We start from the raw sequence: 14,779 nt of genomic DNA, 5'->3' as shown, positions 1-14,779 counted from the left end.
CTGAAACAAAAACAGTTAAATATTAACTTCTCTTTTCCTTTTCCGCCTTTTCTTTTTCTTCTTTTTCTTTCTTTGCTTGTTCTTCCTTTTCTTTTTCCTCCTGTAACGAAAACAATTAAATGTTGTTAAAGAAGGATGCTTGACAGGAAATTAAGATCATACCTAAGACCTCTCTGCATAGTAGGTGAGTACAATCCATCAAGCACAGCTAAAGGGATACCCACATTGATTTCAGAGTGGCTTGACATTGTCTTTGAAGGTCTATAAATGTTCTACTGAAATTAGTGGAGTTTGTATCAGTCACATGATGCAGCGATGCAAGACAGGGCCTTCTTTGTGATGGCAGCTCAACCGTTGAGCTCCCTCCCTTCTGAAATGCAACATGTGCCTGCCCTTTTTTCATTTAGACACCAGCTTAGAACATTGCACTTTTCACCTAGGCATTAGGAAGTGGTTAATGTTCAGCTTGAATTTGTAGTTTGCTTTTTCAGTGGACTTTTATTTTTTAAACTTTTATTTTTTTTTACTGTTACTGCCTTGAGAGATCTTTTGATACTATATTGATATCTGAAATAAACTGAAATATTTTAAATAAACAAGTATGCTCAGAACTCTCCGGAGGTAAATTTCCTCCAAAAAATGCCTCCCATGTGAAAAAAGCAGGCATGATCATATACTGAAAAATATTTTCGAGTGCAATTGGAGGAGAAAGGTCACCAAATGGTAACTTGCCCAGCAAAAAATAGCCACGTGCCTTGGCTCACTGTGAGAATGCAGAGGTGTGGTCCTGGACCTTTTTTTGTGTGTGAGTGATATTATGCTTACATGTCTATATTTTAACTGATGTTATTTTTATTGGTTACTTCTTTACTTGTTGTCGTGCATTTTATTATTGTTTAGTTACAAGCTGTCTTAGGAAAAACTATCTTAAAGTTGGGTTATAAGTGATTAAACAAACTCTGGTTGAAGTCCTGTTGGACAGGCTCAGCTCAGACAATAAATCCACATTTCATGGTTTATGAAGCTAGAAATTAAAGCCAGCACCAAGCGCTTCTCCTTTGCTCCTCACCCCTTTATTTTCCTGTTTATGTCAGTGTCTGACATAACAGGTAACTCTGGCTTAGCCTTTGTGATGGGAGAGAAGGTTGTTGCCTCCACCAGCCCCTCCTCGATAAGGGTATCTTGTTAAAAGGATCTGGGGTTGTGGATCCTGTCCAAAGGCTGGTCGTGGGCTAGGGCCATGCCATGACCCATTGGGGACACTGCCCCTCCCCATTTGACGTATGTTGTAGAGCTCCCACTACTGGTGATTTACCCTTAGTGTGACTCCCTGCAGATAGGCAGGAGTCGGGATATACCGTATTTTTTGCTCTATAAGACTCACTTTTTCCCTCCTAAAAAGTATGGGGAAATGTGTGTGCATCTTATGGAGCGAATGCAGGCTGCACAGCTATCCCAGAAGCCAGAACAGCAAGAGCAATTGCTGCTTTCACTGTGCAGCGATCCCTCTTGCTGTTCTGGCTTCTGAGATTCAGATATTTTTTTTTCTTGTTTCCCTCCTCCAAAAACTAGGTGCGTCTTGTGGTCTGGTGCGTCTTATAGAGCGAAAAATACGGTACTCTGGTTTCACCCAGTACCTAAACTCAACCCCTCACATCTGTAATCACAAGTTGTGACCTATTTTAGCCCATTAACCTAAAATATCCGTGTCCGTGTGTGTTTCTTATATAAGGGAACTACAGGGGTTTATTACGCAATTAATGTATAAAGTATAGCTTTCTTCTGTCTGCCCCAAATCTGCTGACGATAAACTTCATTGTGTTGTTCCAAATGCCAGTAATTATGAGGAAGAAACAAGTTTGTCTCTAATCCACTTTCTTCATACTGCGAACAATCTTATGAAATGATTTATTTGTTTAAATGCAGCTAATCGGGAATATGGCGGAAGGAAAGGGGATCTCTCCATCTGTGCTGATCACTGCTATCTGCTTCAGAAAGAAAATTGCTACATTAATGGGGGTGAACTGAAACACACCGTCATTGTTGTCTTCGTCAGGATGGGTTTATAAAACTTGCATCCCCTTTTGAAGACTCTGCTCAGCACATTTCCCACTGCTTATAAATCTGGTGGGAGGGTATGTGCCTTCTCAGACATTTCCGAGTGCGATGGCATGGTAATGCCTGCCATCTCCTTGTGCTTGGATGTTTAATGAGGATTAGATTCCTTGCTCCGGGAAGTTCCTCTAACTAACCTAACCTCCACTCCGCCCTGAGTTGGTATTCTCCCTGTTTAGCTCTTCCACATTCCAGGCTCCCCATTGAACTTGCAGCATTTGTGAGTACCTGTTCCTCCATCTGTCTCTTCAGCTGGATAACAGCCGCCATGCCACCACCTTTTCCACCCAGCAGCGCTTGGAACATCTTGGGTGGTTCTACTTTCTGTGTTAACAGGGTCAAGCCTTTGGCAGGTGCTGTTGGTCCTCCCACAGGTTTGCCTGCCTTCTTTATGAGCACTCTAGATCATAGGAAAAGGTAGGGGGGGGCGGAGAGAGAGAGAGCATGTGAAATAGTATTTGAACAGCCACCTCTCTATTTAGTAGTTTTGCAGTCCCTGTAATATTCCTGATCCTGGATTCCCAGCCAGGCAGCAAAAGACACACAGTTCGTCCATCAGCTTTTATTGGAGAGGGAAGCCTTGTGCGACACCTGGCCTCCAACTTCCAGTTCCATTATTTGTATTTCATTTGTTTCCTTCAAAGCGCTCAGGGCTTTGAATACAGTTCTCTCCTCCCACTCACCACCTCCCATGTTCCATTCGGAATTCAATAATTCTGCCTTTTTTGTGTACCGATTTGCCTTGCCACCCAAGGCAATCGAGCTGCAACATATAAAAGCACAGACCCATGCACCAGGGGGACTTTCTTTTAAGTTTCAGTTCTAAGCAACAGCCATCTCATGCCAATCTGCATATTGGTGGCTGCTTAAAAATTCAAGGAAATCCAGCAATTCCTTGCAGAAACGGATTAGTCCACTCTGGAAAGAATATGGAAAAGCTGAACTGATTTATTTTTTATCGGCAAGATACATGAAAAAAATTAATGCAGACTCCTAATTAGGTCTGATCTGTAATTGCTTCCTGGGCAAGGGCAAAAAATAGGTAAGAGTGATTGTCCTAGCCCCCACTAGGCATATGAACATTAAAAGCCCTGCTGGATCGTGGTTTTTAGGGTTAGACACTATTTAATCTAGCATCCCATTTCTCACAGTAGTGAACCAAATGTTTCTAGGTAGCCAACAAGCAAGTGCATGAAGGCAACAGTTGGCTCTTGTTTCTCCTCATGAGCTGGTACTCAAAGCATACAACTTTTAAACTTAGTGGTTGTATACAACCATTAAGATGAATAGTCACTGATCTCCAATGAAACTGCATGGGCAAATATTCTTTTGAGAATATGTATGCATTTCTTACTAAAGGCTAGAACTCAAAAGAGTTACGTTAACTTTTGAAAGATAAACACTTGAGGTATTCTCAAGAGGTCAATAGCAGAAAAATCTTACAACAGTAGTGTAATCTCTCCTCATTGTAAACCTGCATTTTAAAAGAACACATTCCTTTATACATCAGAAACATGGTCATCTAAGTAATGGAATTACATGGCATTAAAGAAAATAAATCACAACAGATAACTGTACTATTGGCACACAATAACAACTCTATTGGCTTTCGCTTGTTTGGGTCTGTAGCTTCTGCAAATGCATTGTTAAAAGATGACCCAGGGGATCTCCTGCCATTCACCCCTTCTATTATTTTTAAAATATTTGGTTTTTTCTTGCTGCACATGGTGCAGAGTACATTATTAGTGATACCAAAACCACAGAGCCTAGGGCTTGCCGATCAGAAGGTCGGCGGTTTGAATCCCCGCGACAGGGTGAGCTCCCATTGCTCAGTCCCTGCTCCTGCCAACCTAGCAGTACGAAAGCACCTCAAAGTGCAAGTAGATAAATAGGTACCGCTCCGGCGGGAAGGTAAACGGCGTTTCTGTGCGCTGCTCTGGTTCGCCAGAAGCGGCTTAGTCATGCTGGCCACATGACCCGGAAGCTGTATGACGGCTCCCTCATCCAATAAAGCGAGATGAGCGCCGCAACCCCAGAGTCATTTGAGACTGGACAGAATGGTCAGGGGTCCCTTTACCTTTAAACACCTGCCGCCTTTAGTTTGTCCATAAGTGCTACATATGTTTGTGGAAATTTGTGTTGTGGGCCTGTCTGCTGGGTCTTTTAAATAACTTGCAATGTCCCTGATCTTCTGGCATTATTAGCCCCAAGTTATCCTTCCTCCAACATTTGCAGCCATGTCCAGCAAGAACCATATGTCTAAGAAGCAAATGCTCTTCTACACAGAGGGAAAGAGATGCCAGCTCTGCATTTTAAGGCAAATGGTCTATAGATTTGTATAAACACTTACTTTCCCTTCTTCCTCAGGAGCTTTTCAGAATCAGGGTAGTGCACCAAGATTTCATTGAGGGTCTTCTTGTCAAGAATGAAGAGGTTGGCAAATCCATGGGCCACCACATTTGCAGTCCGCCGATTTCCCCCGCTTGCAGCTAAGAGGCTGAAACAACAGAGAGAACATTTATAAAAATATTTACCACCATATCATTAATAACATCAAAGCAGCTTACCGTTTTATATTTATATTGTCAGAGACCATCAGCTAACTGTTATGGAAAGTATTTTCTTCATTGCTGTGTAAATGCTAATGGCATAGAAAAGTTTTCAGCAGGCATTTAAATGCTGAAACAGAAGGTACCTGCTGAGTATTGACAGAACATTACACCAGACTGTGCTGTTCACACAAAAGACTCTTGTTTTGTGCTTCTGTCAAATGAGCCTTGCCTCGCTAACTCCTGGAGATGATCTTGGTGATTGAGCTAGGATAGGAAGGATTTTGGAGGCCCCTAAGGTACCCTTGGGACATGGGTGGCGATGTGGGTTAAACCACAGAGCCTAGGACTTGCCGATCAGAAGGTCGGCGGTTCGAATCCCCGTGACGGGGTGAGCTCCCGTTGCTCGGTCCCTGCTCCTGCCAACCTAGCAGTTCAAAAGCACGTCAAAGTGCAAGTAGATAAATAGGTACCGCTCCGGTGGGAAGGTAAACGGCGTTTTCGTGCGCTGCTCTGGTTCGCCAGAAGCGGCTCAGTCATGCTGGCCACATGACACGGAAGCTGTATGCCGGCTCCCTCGGCCAGTAAAGCGAGATGAGCACCGCAACCCCAGAGTCGGTCATGACTGGACCTAATGGTCAGGGGTCCCTTTACCTTTACCTTTACCTTGGACCTACATTGTTCAGGGCTTTGCAGATTCATACAAGAACCTTGAACTAGGAGCCAGTGCAGATGTTTCAACAATGCCGTCACGTGCTCTCAGCCCAATGCCCCCACCAGCAGTCTGGCCATTGCAATCCGAAACTACCTGGAGCTTCCAAGCCAAGCCCAAGGGCAGCCCCAAATAGAGCACATTGCAGTAGCCTAGCTTTGAGTTTACTGATGCATAGACTACAGTGGGCAGGCTATCCCTGTCCAGGAATGGCTGTAGCTAGTGTAGCAGACAAACATAGAAGCAGAACACCTGTATAGGGCTTATCTCCGTATGTAAGTACGATGTTTTCAGGTGTTTTCAGGTGGCTGAAATCAATGCCACTGCATGCGATAAAAGTGGAGTCTAGTTCTGTTTCAGCTGCCATCCTGCTATTGTTAATCTTCTGCAGACAGCTCTAAACTGCTTTTGGAAAACAGCAGCGGGCCAGGTTTAAATTTATCCACTGCTTACAGCACCCCTCGTGGCAGTGAAAATGTGCCAATTGCAATTCAACAAAACGCAAACTGCTCCTGCTAAATCTGCAAATAGGCAGCTCACAGACACCTGATCTAAACTTTTCCAGAGACAGAGGGTTCAATCTCTCAGCCAACCTTTTTGGACTAGAGGGCATATTTTGAATTTTGAGAGAGTGGTGGCGGTATCCGTCGCAAAATGACCACCATGGATGTGGTATGACATAACCCCAAATTAGAGAGACAACCACCCCTGGCAACCTTCTTGCTTACCATGGGAAGTCAGCTATGACCTGCTGGTCCTGATTATGGAGACACTTTCTCAAACACACATTGGTGTTGCTTCTGTCTAATAACAATTTGTGATGACACATGGGTATCTCATTATTTTATTTACTTGTTGCATTCACACCCCACCTTTCCTCCAAGTTGCTCACGGTGACACACATGGTTTCTCTTCCTCCCCATTTTATCCTCACCACAACCCTGTGAGGTAGGTTGGGCTGAGAGCAAGTGACTGGCTTGAGGTCACCCAGTGAGGTTCAGGACTGAGTGGGGATTTGAATCCTGGTCTCGGAGGTCTTGGTCCAACACTGACTACACTGGCTCTCCAGAGTAGTTTAATAGAAGAGACATTATTAGAATAATTTATTATGGTGATATACATTTGGTCAACCCTATGGAACAGCATATGGAGCTCCCGTTGCTCGTGCCAACCTAGCAGTTTGAAACCACATCAAAGTGCAAGTAGATAAATAGGTACCACTCTGGCGGGAAGGTAAACGGCGTTTCCGTGCGCTGCTCTGGTTTTCCAGAAGCGGCTTAGTCATGCTGGCCACATGACCCGGAAGCTGTACGCCGGCTCCCTTGGCCAATAAAGCGAGATGAGCCCCGCAACCCCAGAGTCGGCCACGACTGGACCTAATTGTCAGGGGTCCCCTTACCTTTACCTTTATGGAACAGCAAAGGCAAAAATGTTCCTCTTCAACCAGGCCTTTCAAATGTGCTTGGGGGAGGGGAGTTTATTCATTTGTGGTGTTTTCTTTTTTGTACTTGTTTTTATTATTATTTTATTATTATTTTTTATATGTGGTGAACCGCCCTGAGATCTACAGACGATGGGTGATATACAGATTTAATAGACAAACATTACCTGATCTCTCCAAATACAGCTCCTGCTCTCAAGGTGACCAGGACCTTGGTGCCATCAGGACCTCCCAGCACTTGAACCTCTCCTTGTTTGATGATGTACATTTCTCTACCAATTTCTCCCTAGGTATAAACACGCAGAAGAAAATATTCTCAGTCCATGATAGCTCAGTGGTGATAATGACACGCAATTGCAGAAAGAATATTATTTAAAGAGTCATGACTTATTTCTGCAGCTGGTGAACTTGCCACAAACTGAATCTCCGCTTTGTAACACTGGCATGATGAAGCAGCTTCTTCAACTGTGCAGTAAAATCACTATGCCCTGTTTTGAAAGGTTTTCCCATTGTAGATACAGTAATGATGAATAATTAGGTATCTCCTCCTCCCCTCAAGGAGGTCAGGGTGGCCAAGATGGGGGTTGCTCCATTTTATCCTCCCAGTGACTTTGCCAGGATGAGTTAAGCTGAGAGAGAGATACTATTCTAGGTAGGCTTGTACTACTCATGAAGGAACAAGTTCACTGTTTGGGCTCCTATGTGTCACCAGAATCTCATGTAGCTTTGGTGGCTAGGCGTGCTTATGCCCAGCTTAGGCTGATTCGCCAGCTATGGGTATTTCAGGACCAGGATAGCCTGGCCTCGGTTGCCCATGCTCTCTGGTGGCCTCCTACAATGGGGGGAAGTGACCTAGAAGACGGCTTGGAGCTTATACAGCTAGTGTAGAAGGCAGCTGCTAGACTGATAAGTGGGGCAACCCAATGAGACCCGAAGTCCTGAAAGCACTGCACTGGCTGCCAATTAAGGTTAGTACTATCATACAAAGCCCTAAGTGCCTAAAAGAATGAATTCCCCAGTATCAGCCACTTCAGACCCTGTGATTGGCCGGTGGCGTCACGGTGCTGCCACAGGGGGCTGCCTGGTTGGCTGACCTGTGACAGGGCCTTCTCAGTGGTGTCCCCTCTTTGTGGAAGGCCCTCCCTAGTGACGCATGTCTGTTTCCCTCGTGACTGACATATCGTCTGGACATGGAACTGAGAGGGGGAAATTCCTCCTCGTCCTTTGACTCAGGTAGCAAAATGCCTTGGGTCGGTCCATGGATATGGAATGATTTTAACCTTCACAGAGTTGAAAAAACTATCCATAGATGTGACTCTAGTTAAAAGTATCTCTCTCTATCTCACCTTGCCTCTCCCATTCTCCAAGACAAGCATAGCAACAGCAGCCCAAACAAATGAAACACTGCACATTCCAAAGCAAATCAGCATTTTAATTATTTTTCCTAATGATCATTTGCATAATTTCAAAGAGGAAATCAAGAATAATCAACCAACCAAAGCATCTGCTGTTTCTTGCATATTTACCAGCTCATTTGTGAGCTGATTAGCATCCAAATGAAGCCAATTATACCTGGACAAACAGGACTGAAATGTCTGCGCTTATGATATATGTACTCCAATCAATGTAATCTAGTATACTATAAAAGAAAAGGTAGCATAAAACTGGGATGTATCCATCATTTATATAGTCAGTGCGGTCCAGTGTTTCAAGCATTATTTTTGTAAATAATAGATCTGGATTTGAACAAAACCTCAGCCATACATAGGTAAAGATTTAAATCGCTTGTCAACTTCAGGGCCAAAGTAGATGTGACATTAAATGCATGTAAGAATTTAACGTGCTTGATTTATTTCCTTTAAATAGTAGCTACGGTATGTGTGTGTGAGAGAGAGATCAGGGAGGCAATCAAGACTGAGAATGCAGTAGGGGGGGGGCTTTAACCCTTTCCCACCATGCTGTGATCTTGAAAAAAAGTTATTCTCGCAAAAGTTGCTATTTGCTCCAGGATGGAAGCTCCTGTAGCTACCAGTGGAAGCTTCATTTAAATGCCAGACAACATCTTTCAGATGTGGCAGGGGAGTGGAATTTTCATCAGCACCTTCATGCAAGAGGAAAAGGCTAAGCTGAAGTTTTAGGCTTATGCGGAAGTCCTAATCCTGATTTCTGGGTTCTCCCCAAAAGACACAGCATTAGTTTGGCCCACACTTAGAAAACTGCTGTACTTTATCATCTAGTCATTACAGCAAGCATTGCTATATCAAGACTGATCATTATTGGCAAAGCGCAGAACATTTAAATGTATGTGTCTCAGATTCTTTTTTCAGATGGCAAATCACAGAATTTTACAGCTCAGCCTCCGGCATCTCTCTTTACACTTATATCTAGTTTTGTGTCTGCAACATTTCAGTTAAATAATGAAGTCTAATAATGTATGCCAATAGATAACTCATATTTAAATTCCAGTTGCTCTTACTCTATTTTTAAAAAAACCACAAACCCGCACACATATATATAAGTAATAAAATCCATATTGTCTGGGCCAAGTTTGAAATTTGAGAGTACATTATTATTATTGCAAATTGCATTCTAATTAGTTTTCACGCAATGTAATTTGCCCAAGATTAATTTTGTTCAAATTTTATTCTTGACCCATAGCTGAACTCCTTTTTCTAATGCTCTCATTATTCTTGCATTTGTAATATAAGTTGTCAAGATCACCTTTTTGCAGACAAAGTCACCAGGTAAATACACAATGGATTTCAGTCTCAGCAGCATGTCACAGATCATTTGGTTATCACATCCCTGTTAAAAAAAAGAGGGGGGGGCGGGCGAGAATAATTAGAATCAGAATTGTATGAATCAGTATGTATGAAATGCATACAGGTAATGTTACACAGAACTGGCAGAAGGTCAAAATACAAAAGAAGAAAAAGAAGATTAAATCTAATCTTTACTTGTGGATCATAGAAGTTCATTCTAAGATTAACTAGGTTGCAGGCAGCATGCATATGCTCACCCATTTAATGATTTAGTTCCAACAAAGAATTCTTGTGCAATTAAAAGTTTGGGGATTGTGGCCCCAAGGTTTGTTACACCAACCATTCATGACTCCATGTGATAAATGTTTTTTAATTATTGTTTTTTTCCTACATTTTTAGTGATTCTTGTTTTTATCTGTAAGCTGCCTTGAATCCCATCGGGGGAAAGACAGGGTATAAATAAAAATATAATAACGCAACGCAACGCAACACAACGCAACGCAACACAATGCAATGCAATGACCCTTGCTCCAACCATTTAGGTTTAGAATCTGAAGCCATCCTTGTGAATCTGTAAGTGACTGTACGTGCAACCCCAGTAATCACACAGCAACAGCAGTCTGGCTGTGCCACTCTTGGGAACAAAGACTGGGATGGCTAGGATGCAGCAATGACCCAGAATTCTTGCTGTAAAATTGGAAGCATTGGGTAATTGTCTCCTTTAAGCCAGCAACTTGTATAAGCATCCTTCACGGCTTTGTCAAAGCTTATGAACCTGTGTGGCTCCTGGTGGCTGGTTCAGTCCCACTGTGAGCCACTAGTAACTATATGAACCTCTTTCCCGTGTGCTTCTGCCTTCACAGGGCCACCATGTTGAAGATTCATTTCCCATGCTTGCAGTCATGGGATTGTTGTCTATCACATGACGGTGTATGTTTTCATTCCACAGAGTGGGAAGTGACGGAGACAGGATGTTTGTGTTACTGTGTTCTGTGAAGTGGGACTATTGTCTCTTTGCTGTCTGATGAGAAAGAGTCAGAATGCTCCGAGTGTTTTATATGTACCGTAAATAAATGTAGATTAGCCAAATGCTGAGCTACTGAGTTCTGTTACGCAAACTGTGGAGACTCTGCAGATCCCTGAGTGTGCCGATGTCTGTTGCCATCGGTCACTGTGATGTTTGGGCAGAAGAAAGCTTTTGAAGCTCCTGAGTGAACGACCAGGAGGGAGAGAACATGCCAGTTGGGCATGTGTCTCTGCCAGGGTCCTACTTGAGAGTAGGATGGCTCCTGACATACCATACTTGGTCCTAGTTGGGGATCATCGGCATTAAAGCAACTGTGTAGCTTTGCTTTTATCTGTTGCACTTAAATTAAAAATTGCTTACTACTGGGATTGTAAGGTAATTAAAAAATTTTGGGAAATGATATACAACGAATTGAAGAAAATGTTCCATTTAGCATTTGTTAAAAAACCTGAAGTATTTTTATTAGGGATTGTAGGGAAAGATCTGCCAAAAAAGCTGAAAAACATCTTCATGTATGCGACAATGGCTGTGAGAGTTTTAATAGCACAAGGATGGAAGACTGAAGAAACCCCAATTAAAGAATAATGGTAAGAAAAATTGATGGATTATGCAGAACTGGCAAAACTGACATACAAGCTACGGGACAAGGATAACTGTGACTTTAAAGATGAATGGGAACCCTTTACAAAGTATTTGAAGACACAACAAAGTGAACTGGACTCCTTGGCTGGTTTTGAATAAACATTCACAAACTTTTTATTGATAATAAGCAGCTAAATAGTTTGAGGATCTATACAACTGTGTAACATGCAGAAAACAGCATTTCCAGAGAAATCAAAGACTGGCACTGAGGGAAGTCGGGGGTGGGGGAGGGTGGGTTCTGTGGGGGGAGGGAGGGGAGGGAGGAAAAATGGGGGGGGATAAGGAAGATATGTTTTGTTTTAATTTTTAATAAAAAGTTATTTTTAAAAAAATTGCTTACTGGAATAGTTTTGCTTGTTTATTTGTCAATCCGGATTACTGCAAGCAAGCAAACATCTTTCCAGTCCTGGATGTTAGATTACATGAAAAGCCACTTACTTTGAACAAGTCAACTTTACTGACAATGGCAAAGTTCACATCGATTGCAATGGCTAGCTGCATCTTTCCTGGCATCTGCTCCAGTAATTCAGATTCATCTGCAAGGCAGGATTACAGAACAGGTGAGGGGGAGAAACTTTTTTAAAAAACAAAACAAAAATTGTGCTACATTGGATCTCTACCGACCAAAAACAACTACAAAACTAAAATGATTAGAAGGGAAGGGCTGTCAGGAATACTTGATAAAAGCTTGCAAAAGTATTATCCAATTTAGGCAGCCTTTCGGATCAGTTTCAATTTAGGATATGGATTTATTAAAAGAATATATTTTTATAAAGCACATAATTATTTGATGAAATCAGGTACAGTAGTTAATAACCACTGCTGATTCCCAGTCCATTGTCAAAGAAACTAAATTATATTGATATTCCCAAGGAAAGTGGGGAGGGTGGGCTGTAAGTGTCTTTTGAATTATTCTGAATTTTACCCAGCATTCCTTGCGAATCCCACGTATACTCATACCAAGTTCGAACACGATTCTGAACAATTCTTGGAATTGTGTTGACGTTCATGTAAGATACAGTGTTATCCATACAGGCACGGTAATAGTTCTGCCCTGCTGTCGCTGCGCCAATGACATCTCGCATCTGCAAATATCAACCAGGATCGTTAGAAGGCTATTATAACAGTCTGTTGACGTTTTAGTCACTTTTAGATGACATCTCCTGCATTTATATTGTTTTGTTTTTATTTGTTGGCTGAGGTTGGCCGTTAATGTTATTGACCTTTCAATATGTCATGAGCTGCTTTGTTGATGTGATAGTGGTAAGGAAGGATGCACAATTTTATATACTTATGCTATACTATGCAATTGTTCATCGCTTTTTTACCCCAAAAGCCCAGTTTTGTAAATAAGTGTTTGATTTGTTGCCCGAGGAGCGTCTCCACCCTCATCGTTCAGCCCGGACACTGAGATCCAGCACCGAGGGCCTTATGGCGGTTCCCTCATTGTGAGGTTACAGGGAATCAGGCAGAGGGCCTTCTCAGTAGTGGCACCACCCTGTAGAACGCCCTCCCATCAGATGTCAAGGAAATAAGCAGCTATCTTCTTTTTAAAAGACATCTGAAGGCAGCCCTGTTTAGGGAAGTTTTTAATATTTAATGCTGTATTGTTTTTAACACTCGATTGGGATCCACCAAGAGTGGCTGGGGAAACTCAGCCAGATGGGTGGGGTAGAAATAAATTATTATTATTATTATTATTATTATTATTATTATTTAGTCGTTATTTTAAAAAATGCAGTCTTCTTCTGTGGTGAATTATCAGTGTGCGCTCTGTTGTGAAAAGGGCATATGCCAACATCTAAACTAAACATTTTCATGAGAAAAAGTATAGCAGACTAAAAGCATCCTGATGTCAAGGATTGGCTGGATGAGGAAGAGTGGTGGGCGCAGCCAGCCCAAGAGCCCCTCAGAGACAGCACAGAGGAAGAAGACTTAGACCCAGAACAGTGGTGGTGGGACACAGGGGTTCAGTCTGCGGAAGGGATGAGCTGGGAGGTGCTAGAAGTGGGAGGTTTGAGTGAATATGGGGGGACAGAAGAAGGAAGCCATTCCAGGACAGGACCGGGTGCCGAGAATCTCAGTGTGAGCGCAGACTCCGACAGAGAGGAGGCAGAAGCTGCTTCTACTACTCAGCATCCGGATAGTCCTGTTCCTACTGGCTCTCCTCCTCCACTGACACCCAGAACATGAAGAGTCCTGCACATTGCTGAGCAACAGGCCAGACAGGCCCAGAGAGGAAACTCTCCCTGTTGCTGTGGTCTACAGATGTTTGGGAGGAGTCAAGATGAAGGGGACTAGAGAGGGAAGGAGGGGCCAGACGCCACTTTCCAGCAATGTCTTCAACTAGGGGATACTAGCCCAGATGTGTTTTCACTTTTGTGAATAAAAGCTAACGGCATTTCATGTCTCATGTCTCTTTTCCTGACCTGTGGATGACCTGCATTCTCCTGTCAGCCCCTGGACACCTAAGAATCTGGAATGATACTACTATAAAGAAGCACAGGAGGATTGGGCTGAAATTGTATTTGCCTGATTACACAAGACCAGTTAGTAAGCTCTCCAAATAAACAAGAGCCTCCAGAATCATACCTGTGTGTTTGCAGTCCGTCGTGAAACATAAGACTAGCTGCCAAGCACAGAGTGAAATTGGCAGTGATATTAACAGAGTCTAAAACTATAAGCCCATTTCCACTTACCTGAATTCTATGGGATTTACTTCAGAGTAGACATATATAGGATTACATTGCAAATGGAGTTTGTGCACTGTTCGAAATGCTGACAAGCTGTTTCCTGACTCCCAATAGCAATCAACTCAGCAACTAAGCTAATTTGTAGAAAGATCCATTTGATAAACAACAAATTAGCCTTTGTAGAGGACAAACCAAGCCTGACTGTTTTTTTTTTATCACTCCAGGTTAATATTTACTTCCCTTTTTCCCAATAAAGAGACTGGGAGCTGGGTGGGAGTGATTTTCTAAAATGTTGATTTTAAAATAACATGATTCAAAAAAGCCAAGACAATTTTGGCCCCCAACAAGATAATAAGTAGTAAAGGTGAGGACAATGAGGAAATCAAGAGTTTTATAAATTTGTTATGGGTCATCTAAGTCAGTAACAGCATCAAAACCATCTTCAACAATACATTTTCATTTCTTTTGGCAACATGAAACTCATATCAGATATTACTATGAGAAGAATGGTGTCAACCCTTTCTAAATGTTTTGGTCACATTACAGAGCATCAGTGTTTTCTGGAAGTTAAACAGGATTTTCTCCCTGGTATACCTATATGGAAGACCACCATAGAATGTGTGTTGGATGGTGAATGAATGAATCTTTATTTGTGTCAGCCATCGGTCATAGCAATAAAACAACAATATGATATACAAAAAATAAAATTAAAAAGTGAATTGTATAAAATACATTTTAGGTTTTGAATCAATAGTCAAATAGTGGATCTTATTCTAATTGCCCCAGCTAAAAGCCTTGCAACCTTTGCTGTCTCCTGCTCATCTTGATCTGCCAAGAG

The 14,779-nt window shown here is 42.4% G+C and overlaps 1 protein-coding gene across 1 annotated transcript in view; it reads right to left on the bottom strand.

The window, feature by feature from the left end:
• Positions 1-14,779, bottom strand: part of CNGB3 (cyclic nucleotide gated channel subunit beta 3) — a gene marked incomplete at its 5' end in the record, with an annotated part of 53,204 nt that overhangs the window by 3,197 nt on the left and 35,228 nt on the right. Inside the window, 6 exons of the mRNA XM_081874991.1 lie at positions 2,344-2,515; positions 4,466-4,612; positions 6,985-7,103; positions 9,539-9,622; positions 11,687-11,784; positions 12,174-12,333. Coding sequence (XP_081731117.1) covers positions 2,344-2,515; positions 4,466-4,612; positions 6,985-7,103; positions 9,539-9,622; positions 11,687-11,784; positions 12,174-12,333 — 780 coding nt within the window. The remainder of the gene's footprint in view (positions 1-2,343; positions 2,516-4,465; positions 4,613-6,984; positions 7,104-9,538; positions 9,623-11,686; positions 11,785-12,173; positions 12,334-14,779) is intronic.

The sequence above is a fragment of the Podarcis erhardii genome (genome assembly GCF_964252035.2).
Source record: "Podarcis erhardii genome assembly, chromosome: 8".
Taxonomy (NCBI): Eukaryota; Metazoa; Chordata; class Lepidosauria; order Squamata; family Lacertidae; genus Podarcis; species Podarcis erhardii.
Note: the sequence above shows the minus strand (reverse complement) of the source record. Positions and strands in the feature narration are given on the sequence as shown.